Source organism: Leucoraja erinacea, chromosome 7 (assembly GCF_028641065.1).
Source record: "Leucoraja erinacea ecotype New England chromosome 7, Leri_hhj_1, whole genome shotgun sequence".
Classification (NCBI taxonomy): domain Eukaryota; kingdom Metazoa; phylum Chordata; class Chondrichthyes; order Rajiformes; family Rajidae; genus Leucoraja; species Leucoraja erinaceus.
In genome coordinates, this window is record NC_073383.1 from 24,509,691 (window position 1) to 24,530,989 (window position 21,299).

Below are 21,299 nucleotides of genomic sequence, written 5' to 3' on the forward strand. Positions count from 1 at the left end.
CCCTTGTGGCTAAGGGGATCAGGGGGTATGAAGAGAAGGCAGGTACGGGATACTGAGTTGGATGATCAGCCATGATCATATTGAATGGCGGTGCAGGCTCGAAGGGCCGAATGGCCTACTCCTGCACCTAATTTCTATGTTTCTATTAGCCTTACCAATGTTCATCATTAACTCTTCATGAGTGAAGAATTATAAAATCTACATTAGCCTCATTTAATCTGAACATGGGGCCTTATCTGCCTGCATTATTTGAATGCACTTATTTCTGTATTTGCCACTTATCCATTCATTTCCATGCCCCCATTCTTTGCTCCTCATCCCAAATGCTTTAAACCCTCATTTATCTACATTTAAATTATGTCATATTCCCCTGTAAATTAATCATTTTATTCACTCTTCCCTTTGGTTCCTCAAAGTATTCTAAGCTTGTCCTGTTAATGTAATGTTCTGGAATGTGATTCTACATGGAATATTCAATGGAGATAAGAGTCTCTTTAATTGTTGCAATAAAATTGAAATCTAGTTTGTAAAATAGATTGTGTAAAGTAAGATTTCCATGAGGAAAATCCTTTACATTATGTAGAGTTGGAATCTGAAGTGAAGTGCCTGATATCATGGAGGCAGGTCCCATAGTGGCCTACAAGAGGGAATAATAAATATATGGTGGGGAAAAAGTTGCATTGCTATTTGTGAAGAGCCATTGAGTAGAACTAGACAGTTTATCTAATTTATAGCTGGTGTGCACATAATGGGCTGCACGGCCTGCAATATCATTCCACTATGCTGTCTACATAACTGAATTTAGATTAGTGTGGTAGAACTATACAGCTTTGAAACAGTACCTTTGGCCCAACTCGTCGATGCTAAGTTGCCTATCTATGCCTGTCCCATTTTTCTGCATTAGGCTTATAACCCTCTGGACCTTTCTCTATCCATGTACCAGTGAGATTGTTAGCTTTAAAGTGACAGAATTTCAAAGGCAGCTTTTCTTAATATTTGTTTAACAAGGTTATTTGAACATAATTGATCATGTAATGTCTAAGAAGTTGCAGTTTGTATCTAAATGTTGATTTTTTTTTGTTTGCTTTCGATAGGGAGCAAAAGCCTGTTTCCTTCGTGATATCCCATTCTCTGCTATCTACTTTCCAGTTTATGCTCACACTAAGCTATTATTTGCAGATGAGAAGGGTAGGTTGGGTGCATTCCAACTTCTTGCAGCTGGTGCTGTTGCAGGTAAGAAGGAGAGACCACAAACTTCAATTGGTAGCATATTTTTATTTTGATGGGAGGGATTTAATACCACATGTTTGTATTCAGTATCAGAATTGCATTGTATTTGTTAGTATTAGGCATGTAAGCTTGAATTTTACAATTTAGTAGCTTGAGAGTGAATTTTGAATTTCAGACTTTTTGTAGCAATTGTGATAACTGAAAATTAACATAGATGTTATATTGATAATTGCCATTTGCCTAACCTTTTATAACAAAAGGTTACTTGAGTCTTTCCCATATTAGTTCTCCTCAACCTGGCTGACATTTACAGTTGCCAAAAACATTAAAATAGATTGCCTGGTTATTTATCTCGTGCTACCTTGCTGTGTACAAATTGTGTTCTATTCTGTGCATTACATTATTTAAATTAGAGTTATACAGCACGGAAACAGGCCCTTCAACCCAACTCGTCTATGCCAACCAACATGCCCCATTTAAGCTAGTCTCATTTGCCTGTGTTTAACCCAACTTCTATACTCAATACCCTGACTGAAGAAGGCCAATATACCAAAAGTTTATCACCCAACCTGTGATGCTACTTTTGGGAAAATGTGTACCTGTACTCCTAGATCCCTCTGCTCTACAACACTTCCTAGCGACCTACCATTCACTGTGAGGGGCTTGCACTGGTTTGACTTCCCAAAAGGCGACACCTCTCACTTATCTGCATTAAACCATTTCCCAGGCCTCCATTCCGTCATCTTCACCATGGATGTCCGACATCTACTATAAACCCACTGACTCCCATGGCTATCTGGACTACACTTCTTCCCACCCTGCTTCCTGTAAGGACTCCATCCCCTACTCCCTGTTCCTCCATCGACGCCGCATCTGCATCCAGGATTGGGTGTTCCACACCAGGGCATCGGAGATGTCCTCAAGCTTCAGGGAACGGGGGTTCCCCTCTTCTACTATAGATGAGGCTCTCACCAGGGTCTCTTCTATACCCCATAACTGCTCTCACTCCCCATCCCCCCCCACTCGTAATAAGGGCAGAGTCCCCCTTGTCCTCACCTTCCACCCTACCAGACGTCACATACAACAAATAATCTTCCGACATCTTCGCCATCTCCAACGGGATCCCACCACTGGTCACATCTTCCCATCTCCTCCCCTGTCTGCTTTCCGCAGACCGCTCCCTCTGTAACTCCCTGGTCAATTCGACCCTTCCCACCCAAACCACCCCCTCTCCTGGCACTTTCCCTTGCAACAGCAGGAAATGCTACACTTGTCGCTTTACCTCCCCCATTGACTCCATTCAAGGACCCAAGCAGTCTTTCCAGGTGTGACAGAGGTTCACCTCCATCTCATCTATTGCATCCGCTGCTCTAGGTGTCGGCTGTCCTACATCGGTGAGACCAAGCGTAGGCTTGGCATTCGCTTCGCCCAACACCTCCTCTCGATTCGCAATAACCAACCTGATCTCACGGTGGCTCAGCACCAACTCCCCCTCCCATTCTGAATCCGACCTTTCTGTCCAGGGCCTCCTCCATGGCCAGAGTGAGGGCCACCGTAAGTTGGAGGAGCAGCACCTCATATTTTGCTTGGGCAGTTTGCACCCCAGCAGTATGAACATTGACTTCTCTAATTCCAGGTAGTCCCTGCTTTCTCCACCCCCTTCCCAGCTCTCACTCAGCCCACTGTCCCCGCCTCTTCCTTTCTTCTTCCCGCCCCCCACCCTCACATCAGTCTGAAGAAGGGTCTCAACCCGAAACATTGCCTATTTCCTTCGCTCCATAGATGCTGCCTCACCCACTGAGTTTCTCCAACATTTTTGGCTACCCGCATTAAACCATTAGTCATTCCTCAACCCATTTGCCCAGCTGATGAAGAGCCTGCTGTAATTTTTGATAACGATCTAAACTGTTTACTATACCACCTTCTATTAAATCATCTGCAAACTTTTTTTATCATGCCTTGTACATTCTTATCCATATCGTTGATATAAACCACAAACAACAAAAGGCCCAGCACTGATCCCTGAGGCACACCATTCATCACAAGCCTCCAGTCCGAAAAGTACCCTTCCACCACCATAAAGCGATTCTGTGTCCAGTTAGACACAAAATGCTGGAGTAACTCAGCAGGACAGGCAACATCTCTGGAGAGAAGGAATGGGTAATGTTTCGGGTCGACACCCTTTTTCAGACTGAAGGGTCTCGACATGAAAAGTCACCCATTTCTTCTCTCCAGAGATGCTGCCTGTCCTGCTGAGTTACTCCAGCATTTTGTGTCTATCGTTGGTTTAAACCAGCATCTGCAGTTTCTTTCTCTGTGTCCAGTTAGCCAGTTCTCCCTGGATACCATGCAACCTAACCTTCCAGGGCAGCCTATCCTGCGGAACCTTATCGAATGCCATGCTGAAGCCCATATATACATCGATGGCCTTGCCCTCATCAAACTTTTGTTTCTTCATCAAAACTTCAATCAAATTTGGAAGACACAATCTCCCATATAAAACCATGCTGAACTTCCCTAATCAGCCTATCTATCAAAATGCATATATATTATCCCACAGTATCTTCTCCAGTAGCTTATCTACCACAGATGTTAGATTCACTGATCTATAGGGCCCAGGCTTTTCTTTGCAGCCCTTCTTAAATAGAGGCACAACATTAGCCACCGTGCAGTCATCCAGCTTCTCACTCATAATTCGTAAATAACTCTGCCAGGGCTCCTGCAGTTTCTTCTCTAGCTTCCCAAAGTGTCCTCTGATATATCTGATCTGGCCTCTGAGATATATCTACCTTCATACACACTAGGACATCAGACATTTCCTCTATTCGTATTCGGACTCTCCTCGACATCTCCATTAACTGTCCCAAGTTCTCTAGCCTTCATGTTTTTCTCCATGGTAAAAGCTTTTCACGTCAAAAGGTTCCAATGCAAGAGCTAGTTCTTTGTGTAGTAAATGGGAAACATTTGGAACATTTTCATTTAAGTAGAAATCAATGGCATTGGTCGCTCATGCCCGTCATGTCTTACTTGAACTAGAGACTGATTGTGGTTTATATCCACAATATAACATGGTTATTTCATTTTATTTTAGGTATTCCAGCTGCGTCGTTAGTAACTCCTGCGGATGTCATCAAAACAAGACTTCAAGTAGCAGCTCGTGCTGGTCAAACTACCTACAGTGGTGTTATTGACTGTTTCAGAAAGATCTTAAAAGAAGAAGGTCATAGAGCTTTTTGGAAGGGAGCAGGAGGTATAGAGATGCTATGAAAATAATTAAAGGTCTTGAAATAGTAAACATCAATCAATGCTCTAGTCAAACGGCCAACTATCGTACACAAATTTGCTTTTTATTTTTCTCACAGCACGAGTCTGCCGGTCCTCTCCTCAGTTTGGTGTAACTCTAGTGACATATGAACTTTTGCAACGGTGGCTGAATATTGACTTTGGGGGAATGTGAGTATGCTTTGAAACCTTTCCACAAAACATTTCTTGCCATTTCTTAATTTCCATTGTTTTGGAAGTCTACATTCCATTTCCAGGTGAAACATTTCAAAACAAAATTTACTTTCAGTGCAGCACAACATAATTATTGTTGTCATATGTTCACAATATTTTATTAATTTATGAAGTTCTTCTCTGCCAAGAACTTAGAATTCCAGCAAGAACAGTCTGTTCCTGAGGTCTTGTTTTTATTGAATGGTAAATGATCTTTCAACTTGTCAGTCAGGAGTGGTGGCATGGTTTATCCAAGTACTTCGCTGAGTTGTCCAGCTGTCACTATTGAATTATTTGAAGCAGGTGTTTGTCTCGATCTCTTTCCCCAATAATGAGTATGCCTCCATTCTTGTCTAACGGCTGTATGAAACTCAGTGGGTTTGAATGCTGTATTCATAACCAAGGTGGTGCAGTGGCACAGCCATTGCTGCCTTACAGAGGCCCAGGTTCGATCCCGACTACAGGTGCTGTTCGTATGGAGTTTGTACGTTCTCCATGTGACCTCCTGGGTTTTCTCCGGGTGCTCCGGTTTCCTCCCAGATTCCAAAGACGGCAGGTTTGTTGGATAATTGGCTTCTGCAAATTGCCCCTTGTGTAGGATGGGCAATCATTGGTCAGCGTGGACTTGGTGGGCCGAAGGGCATGTTTCCACACTATATCTGTAAACTCAACTAACTAAACAATGAACTAGTGTGCAGCTAAGCTACAGGGTAAGTTTAAAACAATATCTCTACTCCAGAAACAAATTAGCTACAACTTTAGCTGTAGAGTGCAGGTGATGCTTGCATTTGAAGGCTAAACTCCAAATCATTGTCTAGTCGTTCAAATTGAAGCATATGAGAATGTGGGCCGTGAACCTGTGCTAAATGGAAATCTTCCACCAACCTGTCCCTGTTGTCCTAGAATGCCCTTCAAAAATAGAGGCCCAAAGGTAACCCTGGAAAGCATGGACTTTATTCTATATCTTAGAAGATACCTCTCAATAAATGTGGTAATTTAAATTGAAATTCACCATTATCATCAGTGTCTTAGCATGGCTTTTGGCTATCTGAAGACGTGTTGTCTATTACTTATTTTAATATCAGGAACCATCAGGTGAGAGCTTTTTAAGAATCCCTCCAAAGCTCAAATCTCAGAACTGAAAGTACATTAGCTAACAAAAACACATTCATTTTATGAATAAGTATTGCCAATTGCAACATTTAATAAATTCTAACAGATATCTGAGCTGATCTTTTCCCCCATTTGGCAAATTGATCTTAAGAATAGTTCATCTGTTGAAATGTAACTGCAGTGTGTTAGTGCCAGAGTTGCAGTTATAATAAGTTTGGTTAAGAAATCTATGTTTCAGAGGCTTGTTTGTTGTGTTAAATTACATTCTTTAGTGCCAGTGTTTTCTACTTTGTTTCATTATGGTGGAGAAAAGGAGCAAATTGCCATTGATCCTTGGAGGTGTTTTGGGAGAGGGATATTGTATTCCAATTTTATGGTAGCATTTTCCCTCAATGTTACTTTGAAGAGTTAAATCTGATATCATTCCTATTGAGAACAATGTTGGAATTTAGATTAGTCTATGATCTTAAAGGCTGTTTACTAAAATCTATTACATATTTACCTAACAGGAAACCAGTTGGTTCTGAGCCTACACCGAAATCAAGGATTTCTGATCTTCCTCCAGTCTCTCCTCATCATATTGGAGGATACAAACTAGCTGCTGCTACTTTTGCTGGTATTGAAAACAAGTTTGGGCTTTATCTGCCTAAATTTAGATCTTCAGGTGTAGCTATAGTCCATCCACAGGTATCGTCCGGTTCTCCTGGATCTTAGGAGATCTCTTTCATGAGGCGAAATCAAATAACATGGAGCAATGTTGAAAGTAATAGCTGCATGTTGGTGGAGGTCAATTCAAATTTGATTGAAATCATGTATTTCCTAATTAAATTTTTGTAATAATAATATGAATTGTTTGCATTGCAGAAAATTGTTGTCAGACTTTATTTGTATAATTTTAGAGATCATAAAAGACAAAAACAAGAAAAGTTAATGCAGCTATAACTAAATACTTAAAACCACTTAAGTTACAAGATTGTTTCAGAGAGCAGTGTATTCAGTCAATGTTTGGTTTGAAGAGTTTATATTTCTGTTATGCTTACTCCTGGTCACTTTAAAAACAAAATGGTTCAATTATTGATGTGCTTTTCCTTGTTCTGTTCTTTTCCTGTTGCTTATTGATGCATCAGAAATAGTTCAAAACAGAACTTGTTTAGCACAGTCCTGTATTAAACTTGCTATTCATGAGAAAGTATCTAATGCTACAAATTTAATGCACATTTTATTTTTCTGTCTCAATGCCCTGTTTACTACAATTATGGTACCACAAGGTTCCAAGTTTAACAATGATGTGAATGCAGCTAAGAAAGATAACTACAAAATTAAAAGCAACTTGTTTTCTTGAAACTGTGCCTAAGAACAATGAACTGTGGATGTGGCAGGTTGGTTAGAAGTGTCGCTCTTGATATTAAAATGTATCACAGCAAAAAAACACTCCCAATTATTGGCAACTGGTTACTGCATTTGGCAAATAACGGTTACAACAAAATACGTTCTCTCCCTCTGCATTTTTAATATACTTCACTTTGTGTAATGGAGTTATCTATTTGAAGGATTTTGCATAAATTCTGCATGTTTGACACACAGTGAAAACATGATCTTCATGCTAATTATAAAACAGGATTCTTGTTGATGGACCCTGTAGTATTTCTACTTATGAGGTGGAGGATAACATTTTAAATTATTACTCTAAAATGAATGCAGAAGGAGTCCCCTTCATGATGCTGTTTTTTCTGGCATTTATGAAGAGCATTGGCCTCAATGGGCAAAGCTTAGCCCTGACATGGTAGAACATTTGGTGTGTAAATCTGTTAAAACAAGTAATGACAAGATAAATAGGGGAGATAGTACTATTCTTTATAGCTGATTTTAAATAAAATTATCCATGTATGATCTTTAATTTAAAATATCTGTGTTATTTTAGACTTTGCTTTGCACAGCTTGCACTTGATATACCTGTACATATTGTACATCTGTACAGAGACATCGTAGAGGACTGAATAAATCACACAATGCTGGGGCAATATGCTTGAGTGAAAGGGTTGCTGAAAAATACTGTACAGATTATGATGTTTGTTAAATCATTGCATTTAATCTAAAATGTTACCATATTTTAAAGAAATATAATTTTCACTAATGATTTGTTTTATGAAAATGTGGTTCATTTGGTGTCTGAATTGCTAGGAAAACTGGATCTGCTCATTTTAGGTCATCAGCAAAGCCCAAAAATGCTTTTAATTATGTATATTTCAGCATATTTGCTGACAATATTCTTTAATTTTGTAACTGGGTGTTTCTCAATAATGTGAAGCTACATTTGAACTATGTACAGATCAAGGTTCCTTTGGTACTATTCAAGTATGTACATTAACCACCAGCAGTTTTACCTGTGACAAGGAATACACCTAATGTGACATTTCTACAATTAAACTGTATATATGGCAGATAAAACCAGTTGCATTTTTGATGTCTCTGTAGTAAACTCCAATTAATTAACAGTAAATTTGATTTTACCTGCTGACCCTAAATCCATTTAAAAAAAACCCTGCTAGCAGTAGAAATAACTTATTGCAACAGAGAGCAAGGGAATCATAAAATGTTTTCCACTTCTCTCATCCGATGCCAAAAGAACAAACTTGGAGAAAATGCTCAGTTACACCATGACAATTGAAAAGGACTGTGTGTGTCTGTATGTACTTGTGTGGTTCAATATAAAACATCAGTTCCAACATTTACTTTCCTGTATATTTTATTTATAATAGTACTCATGCCAATTTGTCATAAGTTATATAAAAACATATCTAGCAAATTGACTAGTTTAAACCATTAGTTACTGACAGTTTGGTGTAAATAATAACAAAAGTTCTATTATGCTTTTAAATAGTATCAGAAGATCAATTTATCAAGTGTGTTCCAGTTGTAAATGTTGCACCCTGGGCATGATCATTTAAAAAAATCTTGCTGGTTCAGAGACAGTTGAGAAACAGTCAAGCTGGCTAACATAGGTGTTGGAACTATGCAATGGTTGGGCTATTTTTTAAAATTCTGTTAACAGTTAGCAGTTGACAACCATTTTAAGAACCTGGGTGTTTTCATTAAAGTTCTGTAAATAGAGATCTCACTTTAAAGTAGTTCCACTGAAGTAATTTGGGCCTTTTAAGAAATTAGTATTGTTATTGATCAGTATTAAAAGAAATGCTTGCTTTTGCATTTGTAAAGATTGATTTTTATGCCTTATCTGTTAAACATAGATTAATAAAAACAAAACGCTATAAATACTTTGCAGGTCAAGTGGCTGCTGTGGAGAAAAGATGTACGTCAGGTCACAAAGCTCAAATGTTAACTTTATTTTTCACTGATGCCGCTGAGTCCAGTGTTTTGTCTTAGTTTCGATTTCCTGAATTTTCCATTGCCCAGCCGTCTGGACTTATAAATGTTGGTGCAACTTCCACATTCCCCAAAGTTTTAAAAATGTACTCAAAAGTCAAATAAGGGCAAGTTGTATTTCTAACAATAGCAATGCTACGAGGAAAAAATGCAGGTTTAACTTCTCACATTGTCCTTTGCCTTTTTGGTCATTAAGTGCAACAATGTCAACTGGTTACAGGGTGGTGACTCTTACATGTGACATGGTGAGTTCAAAATGTCAGTGATGGATATTGGGCTATCAGGATCACTGAACCATAAAAACTGATTTTCAGAAAAATACATAAATTACAAATCTAATACAGGAAAGTACAACCTTTATGATAGTAGATATTAAAATTTATGACAGCTACAATCAATTCCTGAAGGGTACATTTTTTAATAAAATTGATAAGAATTCTACCCTCGTGACATTGCAAATATTAATTTGACCATCTTTTATAATGTAATGAGACTCATTTTACTGAATGGAGGGAGAATGGAATGAGCAATTTGGGGCAGCAATTCATTTAGCTGTTTTACCAACCAAGATTAATTGGACAGTAAATTGAAATGTTTCCAACTCTACATACAGGTCTTGGCTTGAATTCTGATTTGTTATTTATGCTGCAATTTCCTCCTCTGCATCAGCTCTGTTTGCATTTATTTCTGCCAAAGTGCGAGCGAAGCGTGTCCATTCGTCACTTCGAGGAACTGCTATTTGCTGTTAAAAAAGAAAGCAGTTTTAAGCTCTCATACCAGTTAATTTGGTATGTAGACAATTTAAAACAAAACAGAACAAATAGTCAAACAGTATTCAAAGTATCATCTTGCAAAACTGAGGGGCAAGTAATGTTAAATTCTGATAATATTTTGAAATGCATCTAGTTTGTGAGTGAATTCCAATGTTATAATACCTTTGCTGATAAAGCTATAGGCACAATTGTCTGAATGATCTCCCATTTAAATGAAATCTGGTCATGATGGCCACTCTGGACTCAAATAAACAGTTAGCCCACTACAAAAGTTAATAAATAAATATAATTCTTCACAGGATTTCAGATTGATTACTCCATTAACATATGATGAGCGTTTGACAGCACTGAGTCTACTTGCTGGAGTTTAGAAGGATAAGGGGATCGCATTGAAACTTACCAAATTGTGAAAGGCCTGGATAGAGTAGATGTGGAGGATGTTTTAGTGGGAGAGTCTAGGACTAGAGGTCATAGCTTCAGAATAAAAGCATGGTCCTTTAGGAAGGGGACGAGGAATTTCTTTAGTCAAAGGGGGAGGCTAAGTCAAAGGATATTTGTAAGGCAGAGATAGATAGATTCTTGATTAGTGTGGGGGTTAGGAGGAAGAGATAGATCAGCCATGATTGTATGGCAGAGTAAACATGATGGGACGAATGGCCTAATTCTGCTCCTAGCACTTCTGAACTTATTGGGTCTCCTATTCAAAAGAGCTTGTATTGTAGCAAATATCCAAGCTCACTGACTTAATTGTGAAAATTATATATTTGATGAAGAAACACAAAGCAGAAAGAGCCAATGAAAGTTCTCATAAGCACTTTTTCTTGCCTATTACCACAAAATACTGGATCCATTCCTAAAGATTATAATCCTTCCAAAATGGAAACATTAGTAGAATATGAGGGGGGGGGGGGGGGGGGGGGGAAGCAGGGGGGAGCCAGAATACATTTGTAATTAGCAGTGAAGATTTGTTAAAACAAAAAGCCCATAACAAATTTATTTCCTGCCTGATAGAAACCTTGAAATTGCACTTAGCTACAAGAGTTTGACTGATAGTGTCTGAAAAGACACTATCAGTGGTGGTGGCAATATCCATGTGTTTGAATAGGTCTCCAATAAACATGGTGAGCACTTCAGCATGCACCTCATTGTTTGTTAAGTTGTCCCTGGTGTAATGTAGCTTCTAGTTACTCAACAAGCAGCATTAGAAACGAGTCTTCTCTCTTTGCAAGATGATAGAATAACAGGCAATTTCTTACAAGATACGTTCTTGAATTAATTGGATGTTAAATGGTGGGATACATTAACTTTAGAAGAATTAACAAAAAATGGAGGAACTTCATTTGAAATAAATAACTGGGGCCTTGGATAATGGTTCAACTGAATAACGGGGTGGAAGGAAACTGACAAAATAAAATTTAGGTTTGAGAATAAAGAAAGCAACACGGATAATGACGAAACCGAATTTCAGGAAGGGACAGTGAGAACACAGGCATTCCCTGGAGTAGAAATAGGCCATTTGGCCAATCAAGTCTACTCCACCATTCAATCATGGCTGATCTATCTCCCTCCTAACCCCATTCTCCTGCCTACTCCACATAACCTCTTACACCCGTAGTCAGGACAAGGAAAAATGATGGAAATAAGAAATTGATGGCTGTTTATCTACATGCCAGCAGCATTGTGACAAGATAAACTACTGGCATGAACAGAAATAAATGAGTACGATCTAAAACTGTTAGAGATGCAATTATGAAAAGTCAACGTTAAAAATGAAATATTCTAGGCTACATTTTGAACGAATGGTCCATGCTTGATTTTAAAGCAAGGGATAAAGACAGCAAGGATGAAGAACCTTAATTTAAAAAGAATGCTAAGTGCAGAGTTTCAGTAGAACTAATAAAAAGCACAAATCTTTGGCAGCAGTTATTTTTAGGCCTGCGGAACATTAATCTTTGTACATACAGTGCCCTCCATAATGTTTGAGACCAAGACCCATCATTTATTTATTTGCCTCTGTACTCCACAATTTGAGATTTGCAATAGAAAAAAAATCATATGTGGTTAAAATGCACATTGTCAGATTTTAACAAAAGGCCATTTTAAAAACATTTTGGTTTCACCATGTAGAAATTACAGATAGGCCGTCCCATAATGTTTGGGACACATGGCTTCACAGGTGTGTTAAATTGCCTCCTTAATTCAGGTATAAGCCAGCTCTCAGCACCCAGTCTTTACATCATCACCTTTGGAAACTTTTATTGCTGTTTATCAACACGAGGACCAAAGTTGTGCCAATGAAAGTCAAATAAGCCATTATGAGACTGAGAAACAAGAATAAAACTGTTAGAGAGATCAGCCAAACCATAGGCTTACCAAAATCAACTGTTTGGAACATCATAGACAATAGGTGCAGGAGTAGGCCATTCAGCCCTTCGAGCCATTCAATGTGATCATCCCCAATCAGTACCCCGTTCCTGCCTTCTCCCCGTATCCCCTGACTCCGCTAGTTTTAAGAGCCCTATCCAGCTCTCTCTTGAAAGCATCCAGAGAACCTGCCTCCACCGCCCTCTGAGGCAGAGAATTCCACAGATTCGCCACTCTCTGTGAGAAAAAGTGTTTCCTCGTCTCTGTTTTAAATGGCTTACTCCTTATTCTTAAACTGTGGCCCCTGGTTCTGGACTCCCCCAACATCGGGAACATGTTTCCTGCCTCTAGCATGTCCAAACCCTTAACAATCTTATATGTTTCAATGAGATTCCCTCTCATCCTTATAAACTCCAGAATGTACAAGCCCAGCTGCCCCATTCTCTCAGCATATGACAGTCCCGCCATCCCGGGAATACTTTGTAAACCTACGCTGCACTCCCTCAATAGCAAGAATGTCTTTCCTCAAATTAGGGGACCAAAACTGCACACAATACTCCAGGTGTGGTCTCACTAGGGCTGTGTACAACTGCAGAAGGACCTCTTTGCTCCTATATTCGATTCCTCATGTTATAAAATGTCATTAAGAAGAAAGAGAGCACTGGTGAGCTTGCTGATAGAAACACAGAAAATAGGTGCAGGAGGAGGCCATTCAGCCCTTCGAGCCAGCACCGCCATTCATTGTGATCAGGGCTGATCGTCCCCCATCAATAACCTGTGCCTGCCTTCTCCCCATATCCCTTGACTCCACTAGCCCCAAGAGCTCTATCCAACTCTCTCTTAAATCCATCCAGTGACTTGGCCTCCACTGCCCTCTGTGGCAGGGAATTCCATAAATTCACAACTCTGGGTGAAAAAGTTTTTTCTCACCTCAGTCTTAAATTACCTCCCCTTTATTCTAAGACTTTGGCCCCTGGTTCTGGACTCGCCCCACATTGGGAACATTTTTCCTGCATCTAGCTTGTCCAGTCCTTTTATAATTTTATATGTTTCTATAAGATCCCCCTCATCCTTTTAAATTCCAGTGAATACAAGCCTAGTCTTTTCAATCTTTCCTCATATGACAGTCCCGCCATCCCAGGGATAAATCTCGTGAACCTACGCTGCACTGCCTCAATCACAAGGATGTTCTTCCTCAAAATAGGTGACCAAAACTGTACACAATACTCCAGATGTGGTCTCACCAGAGCCCTATACAACTGCAGAAGAACCTCTTTACTCCTATACTGAAATCCTCTTGTTATGAAGGCCAACATTCCATTAGCTTTCTTCACTGCCTGCTGTACCAGTAAGCCAACTTTCAGTGACCGGTGTACAAGGATGCCCAGGTCTCGCTGCACCTCCCCCTTACCTTACCTAACCTAACCCCATTGAGATAATAATCTGCCCCCTTGTTTTTGCCGCCAAAGTGGATAACCTCACCCATCTGTCCACTCACTCAGCCTGTCCAGGTCACCCTGCAACCTCCTAACATCCTCTTCACAGTTCACACTGCCACCGAGCTATGTGTCATCCGCAAACTTGCTAGTGTTGCTCCTAATTCCCTCTTCCAAATCATTAATATATATGGTAAATAGTTGCGGCCGCAACACATGACAGAATAATTCTCTCTAAAATAAAGGGAAAAAAACAAACACCTGTCCAACAGATCAGAAACACTCTTCAGTAGTGAATTTGTCAATGACCACTGTCTGCAGCAGATTTCATGAACAGAAATACAGAGGCTACACTGCAAGATACAAACCACTAGTTAGCCGTAAAAAATAGGATGGCCAAGTTACAGTTTGCCAAGAAGTACTTACAAGAGTGCTTATCAGAGCACTCTGATGGCAAGAGCAAAGTATGGAGGAGAGAAAGAACTGCCCAAATCCAAAGCATACCACCTCATCTGTGAAACACGGTGGTGGGGGTGTTATGGCCAGGGCATGTATGGCTGCCGAAGGTACTGGCTCACATCTTCATTGATGATGGTAGCAGCATAATGCATTCTGAAGTATATAGACACATCCTATCTGCTGAAGTTCAAACAAATGCCTCAAAACTCATTGGCCGGCAGTACATTCTACAGCAAGACAATGATCCCAAACTTACTGCCAAAGCAACAAAGGAGTTTTTCAAAGCTAAATGGTCAATTCTTGAGTGGCCAAGTCGATCACCTGATCTGAACCCAATTGAACATGCCTTTTATATACTGAAGAGAAAACTGAAGGGGACTAGCCCCCAAAAGAAACAAGCTAAAGATGGCTGCAATACAGGCCTGGCAGAGCATCACCAGAGAAGACACCCAGCAACTGGTGATGTCCATAAATCGCAGACTTCAAGCAGCCATTGCATGCAAAGGATATGCAACAAAATACTAAACATGACTACTTTCATTTACATTACATTGTTTGTGTCCCAAACACTATGGCACCCTGAAATGGGGGGGGGGGGGGGGAGGGGGACTATGTATAAACACTGCTGTGATTTCTACATGGTGAAACCAAAATGTATAAAAATGGCCTTTATTGACAATGTGCACTTTAACCACATGTGATTTTTTTCTATTACAAATCTTAAATTGTGGAGCACAGAGGCAAACAAATAAATGATGGGTCTTCGTCCCAAACATTATGGAGAGCACTGTGTACTTGATGAATTAAGACAGTCTACCAATTGGTTTTCTGGATTAGTATGCTGAGAAACAGGCTATTTATATGCTGTATTTTGTACTGAAGGAGGGTTAATTGGTGATTGGACACCAAGGAGTCTTTAGGGCATTTTTAAGACCTAGTTCCATACCAAGCCAGAGTCCTAACATTATTTCCTACTTGGGACAGAGGTATTTACATGGAGAACTTCATTTAAAATCAAAAATGATTCAGTTTGATCTAAAATCAGGGTTCTAAATAAAAACTACAAAGGTGGCTCTGGCACTTGGGAAAGTATTAATACATGGTTTGGAAGCAATATATATTCCTTTTATGATACAGAAATCCAAAAGTGAAAAATGGCTCTAATTAAAGCAAAGGAAGGGAGAAAAGGGAGTGAATTGGAGAATTTGGAACATTTCAGAATGTAGTGATGGATAACAAAGCAAAACAGCGCCATGGTCCAGTGTGAGTCTGTAAAGCTTCTATGCAAATGTAAAAAGGAAAAGATTAGCTCTACTTAATGTTCCCTTGAAACAAGAAATTATACTGTGGAATTGGTAGAGAAATGAACCATACATCTTGTGTCTATCTTTACAGAAGTTAGAAAACCTCACAGAAATAGATCTACTCCTCTAGTATAAATTTAACTGAATGACGATAAATTCCCAAGTTGAGATAACCTTAATGGATTTTGAATTTGAACAAATTTATAGCCTTGGTACAAGGATGTTATACTGGCATGCAGGGAGGATATATTAAGAATAAAGAAATAATTTGATATGGGAGATTGTAGTGAGGTGCTTGTGGCATTAGCTAATCTAGATAGGTCCCTGATAAACACATTGGAAAAAGTGGGTTGGGTGGCCTGTTAATGCATTGGTTGTGCAATCAAAGAAAACGATAACAAGAAGATGACAAAGTCATGCAGCACTGCAGTATAAACATTCCAGAGGTTCCATTTAAGAGTTGGAATAAAAGTTGTGCTGAAGATGTGCTAGTTAGAAATAAAAGTCCCATTCAGATGGACAGTAGACGAGAGGCAATGAAGAATGGCATAATTAACAAAAGAACACTGAGGAAAGATCAAGATGTCAAAGCTGCTGATAATTTTCTTGATACTCACATCTCTCATCTGTTATGTACAAACATTTACCTACCAAACCCAACCCATTCTAAATTGCTGTGCTATATACACAATTTAACAGCAAAGGTGAGTTACTCACCTCTCCCACATCATAAATCAGTATCTGGCCTTCTGAATTGCCCACAGCAATTTCTCTTCCAGTTTGAGTCCATTTCACACGGTTTAGTGCAGGATTATTGTGAACTGTTATACTTGCTGTAGGTACCTGGAAAAGTTGTTTAGAAAATTATGTTTGTAATATACAAGGATTTTGAAAGTTTGATGGGGAGGGTGTCTTTTGAAAAAATGCATTTATTTAACAGCTATTTTCTTGTTTGTAATACTGTTACTGAGATTACATTCATACTATTGTCTTTTTTTTAAAAAATGTGATGTTGGCCAATAGATTCTACTAACCTCGGTGTCATTGTTTAGATTCCACAAATCAAGTCTTCCCATTCCATCAACACAAGCAAACATGGCAGGATGAGTGGGTGACCACATAACATCATAAACATAATCGGCATTGTCTTCAAAGGAGTATAGAGGCTTGTTATTCTGAAAAGGTTTTACATTTTAAAGACAAAATTATATAATTCCCTTAAAAACAAAGAAACATTATTTCATTGAAGGCTCGTCAAGCCAGTTCAAAATAAAGGTATGCTGCAAATGTGATTGATATTGCTTTACCCGTCCATCACATCAGCTGGTATCAATATGAGGTATTGCAAGTTAAAACTAGCCATGGAATACAGTAGTACAGTGGAGCTATGCTCAATTTTAACATTAAGACCTAGTTCCATACCAAGCCAGAGTCCTAACATTATTTCCTACTTGGGACAGAGGTATTTACAAAATATTACACCAGGACATTGACACAGAGGCAGATGTGATATTCATAGCTGAAAAAGCCATTCCAAGCCCACATTAATCTTCATTCACCTTCCAGTTCCCAACAATTCTGTCATGTGTTTATGCCACTCCCTGGCCATGGAAATCTGTCATAATGCTTTCTGACCATGGCAATGATTCTCATTCACTCTGTGGCCTCCTTACTTTTTCACATTTTGCCTCCGACATAAAACAGTCAAAGTTGAAACACCCAAAAATAACATCCCAAGTGAGGTCCTTTCTGGCTGAATGCAACTAACAATGCTGCCTCATGACACAGTGTCAAACTAACCTGAATAAAGCTCAACCCCAAACTTAGCCCGTATACAGTGCCCTCCATAATGTTTGGGACAAAGACCTATCATTTATTTATTTATTTGCCTCTGTACTCCACAATTTGAGATTTGTAATAGAGAAAATCACATGTGGTTAAAGTGCACTTTATTAAAATCTGCACTTTGTCAAATTTTAATAAAGGCCATTTTTATACATTTTGGTTTCACCATGTAGAAATTACAGCCGTGTTTATACATAATGTTTGGGACACAGCAATGTCATGTAAATGAAAGTAGTCATGTTTAGTATTTTGTTGCATATCTTTGCATGCAATGACTGCTTGAAGTCTGCGATTCATGGACATCACCAGTTGCTGGGTGTCTTCACTGGTGATGCTCTGCCAGGCCTGTATTGTAGCCATCTTTAGCTTATGCTTCTTTTGAGGGCTAGTCCCCTTCAGTTTTCTCTTCAGCATATAAAAGGCATGCTCAATAGGGTTCAGATCGGGTGATTGATGGCCACTCAAGAATTGACCATTTTTTAGCTTTGAAAAACTCCTTTGTTGCTTTAGCAGTATGTTTGGGATCATTGTCTTGCTGTAGAATGAACCGCCGACCAATGAGTTTTGAGGCATTTGTTTGAACTTGAGCAGATAGGATGTGTCTATACACTTCAGGATTAATTATGCTGCTACCATCAGCAGCTGTATCATCAATGTTAAGTGAGCCAGTACCTTCAGCAGCCATACATGCCCAGGCCATAACACCCCCACCATCGTGTTACAAAGAAGAGGTGGTATGCTTTGGTTCTTGGGCAGTTCCTTCTCTCCTCCATAATTGGCTCTTGCCATTACTCTGATATAAGTTAATCTTCGTCTCATCTGTCCACAAGACCTTTTTCCAGAATGGTGGTTGCTCTGTTGAGTACTTCTTGGCAAACTGTAACCGGGCCATCCTATTTTTGCGGCTAACCAGTGGTTTGCATCTTGCAGTGTAGCCAATGTATTTCTGTTCATGAAGTCTTCTGCAGACAGTGGTCATTGACAAATCCACACCTGACTCCTGAAGAGTGTTTCTGATCTGCCGTATAAGTGTTTGGGGGGTTTTCTTTATTGTTGAGAGAATTCTTCTGTCATCAGCTGTGGAGGTCTTCCTTGGCCTTTGCGATTAGTTAGCTCATCAGTGCTCTCTTTCTTCTGAATGATGTTCCAAACAGTTGATTTTGGTCAGCCTAAGGTTTGGCTGATGTCTCTAACAGTTTTATTCACGTTTCAGTTTCATAATGGCTTCTTTGACTTTCATTCGCACAACTTTGGTCCTCATATTGATAAACAACAATAAAAGTTTCCAAAGGTGATGGAAAGATTGGAAGAAATAGTAGGTGCTGAGCGTTCTCTTATACCTGCATTAAGGATACATTTACACACACCTGAACAATTACAAACACCTGTGAAGCCATGTGTCCCAAACATTATGGTGCCCTGAAATGGGGGGACTATGTATAAACACAGCTGGAATTTCTACATGGTGAAACCAAAATGGGTAAAAATAACCTTTAATAAAATCTGACAATCTGCACTTTAATCACATGATTTTTTTCTACAATACAATACAATACAATACAATACAATACAATACAATACGGTTTATTTGTCACATTGCACATAAGTGCAAGTGAAATGAATATGTCAGCAGCGGTACAATGATAAAGAACACACACAAAAACACGATAAAAGTTTAACATAAACATCCACCACAGCATTCATCACTGTGGTGGAAGGCACACAATTTGGCCAGTCCTCCTCCATTTTCCCCCGTGGTCGGGACCTCAAGATCTCTATTACAGATCTCAAATTGTGGAGTACAGAGGCAAATAAATACATTATGGGTCTTTGTCCCAAACATTATGGAGGGCACTGTCTTTTGATACCTGTCCTGAACCCAACACATTCATGGTTAGATAAGGTAGCCAGGTTCTAGTGCACTTTAGTAATATGAATAGCAATATAAACCTACCTTAGTTGTCCATAATTTGACTGTCCAATCAAAGGAAGAGGTTACAAAAAGATGAGAGAAGTCAGCTGGTCCGGCTGCAGTGTGATAATGAATACCTGTGATTGGCCCTTGATGACCATCAAAAATCTCACTAATTCCAGCTTTGCTGCAGCAAACAGAAAGTCAAGTTTGTAAATTACTATTAATAAAGTTCATAAATATTGTAGATTGATGCATGGAGAAAACACAGTTTAGACAAGCAAGATGCCACAATCTTTATAACATGGTGTCACAAGGAGGAGAATGCCAAGTTTAAAACATCTGCTCAATATTCATTTGAGAAGAACCAATCATTTAATAAATCTCAACAAGAAAACAGCTTCATTTATTTCAAAAACATTTTCTTTGATATGATATTAATCTTCAGAGCAATAAGGTCAAAAGTACAGGTGTCAATGTCCTGGTGACACGACTCAATGCTGTTGGCCTCAGAATTTAGCATAGTTGGGTTTCAATTTCACTCGCATTGTTTGGAATTTTGGCTGGCTCCAAAGATCAGTCCTGAAGTTGCCAGAATGGAAATACTGACAGTGACACAGTATTATTTCACTACCAGGAGGTGTAATACTTTGATTTCTGTGACGTGATGTCTGAGACCAACTAATTGGAGATTGCCCGGTGTACTTCCCATCTATTTATAACCAATTTCAGTAAATGTTCAAAGAACAACGATTAAGATCCAAATTTATGTACGCAAGACACTTACTGCCCGTTTCAGACACAGGCCCTGCATATTTTAATATTTTTAGCTGTCATGCTTATGGAATGATCTAGCACAAGGTCACACTGTGAAATCAGTCCTCCTGGTGGTGATTTAACTACTGAATAATAGACGCCATTTGTCCAGTTCCGCTACCCACATCACAGTTTTTGCAACATCAATTTAGAGCAAATGGGCTATAAATTTGGCTGAGCTCACTTTCAGAACAACCTCTAAATCTCACAGGAGTCACTAAATCTCAAAGATTTGAAGACTTTGCAACTCCTTTAAGGTTTGCAACATTCCAAACACTTGTTCAACACATACGATAGCATGGTTCACCTCTTCTGAAATTCTACTTACTGATATGCTTTAGGACCTTTTGCAGTTTTATGGGAGCTATATAATTCTTCTTACTGTTAAATTAAATCCAAATGATATAATTCTGATTTCTTGTTATATCTCTTAAATTATATTTAAGTCCACTTATTTTACCAAGTCTGTCCTGCCAGATTCCCCTCTGAGAATACAGCAGACAGTGAAACTTTCCAGAACTTCAACGCATAAGAATTCTTTCTGAGGGACGCTGATGACCAATGACCTTAAGCTTCCAGTTGCCCTGAAATAGTTTTCACCAGTAACCAAGACTGACGCTAAATCATTGAGCAGACTTCGGGAGGATATGGGCTTGTGAAATGGGCAGACATGCTGGATGTAATTCAATATGGGAGAAATAGTACAAACCAGTACTGCATACTAGCACCTCTAAAAAAAGTTAAATGTCAACATTTTTCTTTCCAGACACATGACATATATGTTTATTAATTATGCATACTGGCTCCTATTATGTATAGAAAAAGCACTGGGGAGATGCAATAGAGCAAGGGAACATAATATAGATGGAACTATTTCAAGGTGGCTGCAAGAAAGGCAATGGACTCAGGGGTGCCTGTTCACTTATCTTAAGTGATGAAACAGAATGTAATATTTATCTTTGTAAATATGAGCAATGTATATGAAAATCAGGACATCACCCATTTACAACTTTCTAGCAAGGTACTCTGGTTGTATTGCAGACACAAGGAACTGCAGGTGTTGGTTTACAAAAAAAGGCAAAGAGCTGGAGTAACTGGCTCAGGCAGCATCTCTGGAGAATATGGATAGGTGACGTTTTGGGTCGGGCCCTTCTTCAAATTTTAGTTG

At 39.2% G+C, this 21,299-nt stretch overlaps 2 protein-coding genes across 2 annotated transcripts in view; one reads left to right on the forward strand and one right to left on the reverse strand.

Moving 5' to 3' along the window:
* Positions 1 to 8,286, forward strand: part of LOC129698753 (electrogenic aspartate/glutamate antiporter SLC25A12, mitochondrial-like) — a 65,698-nt gene extending 57,412 nt beyond the window's left edge. The window contains exons 15-18 of the mRNA XM_055637986.1: positions 1,095 to 1,233; positions 4,322 to 4,480; positions 4,593 to 4,683; positions 6,348 to 8,286. Coding sequence (XP_055493961.1) covers positions 1,095 to 1,233; positions 4,322 to 4,480; positions 4,593 to 4,683; positions 6,348 to 6,552 — 594 coding nt within the window. The 3' untranslated portion in view covers positions 6,553 to 8,286. The remainder of the gene's footprint in view (positions 1 to 1,094; positions 1,234 to 4,321; positions 4,481 to 4,592; positions 4,684 to 6,347) is intronic.
* A 280-nt stretch (positions 8,287 to 8,566) lies between these two features.
* LOC129698755 (cytoplasmic dynein 1 intermediate chain 2-like) overlaps positions 8,567 to 21,299 on the reverse strand; it is a 74,677-nt gene continuing 61,944 nt past the window's right edge. Inside the window, exons 13-16 of the mRNA XM_055637989.1 lie at positions 19,358 to 19,502; positions 16,593 to 16,733; positions 16,276 to 16,401; positions 8,567 to 9,964 (exon numbers count right to left, since the gene is read on the reverse strand). Coding sequence (XP_055493964.1) covers positions 9,863 to 9,964; positions 16,276 to 16,401; positions 16,593 to 16,733; positions 19,358 to 19,502 — 514 coding nt within the window. The 3' untranslated portion in view covers positions 8,567 to 9,862. The remainder of the gene's footprint in view (positions 9,965 to 16,275; positions 16,402 to 16,592; positions 16,734 to 19,357; positions 19,503 to 21,299) is intronic.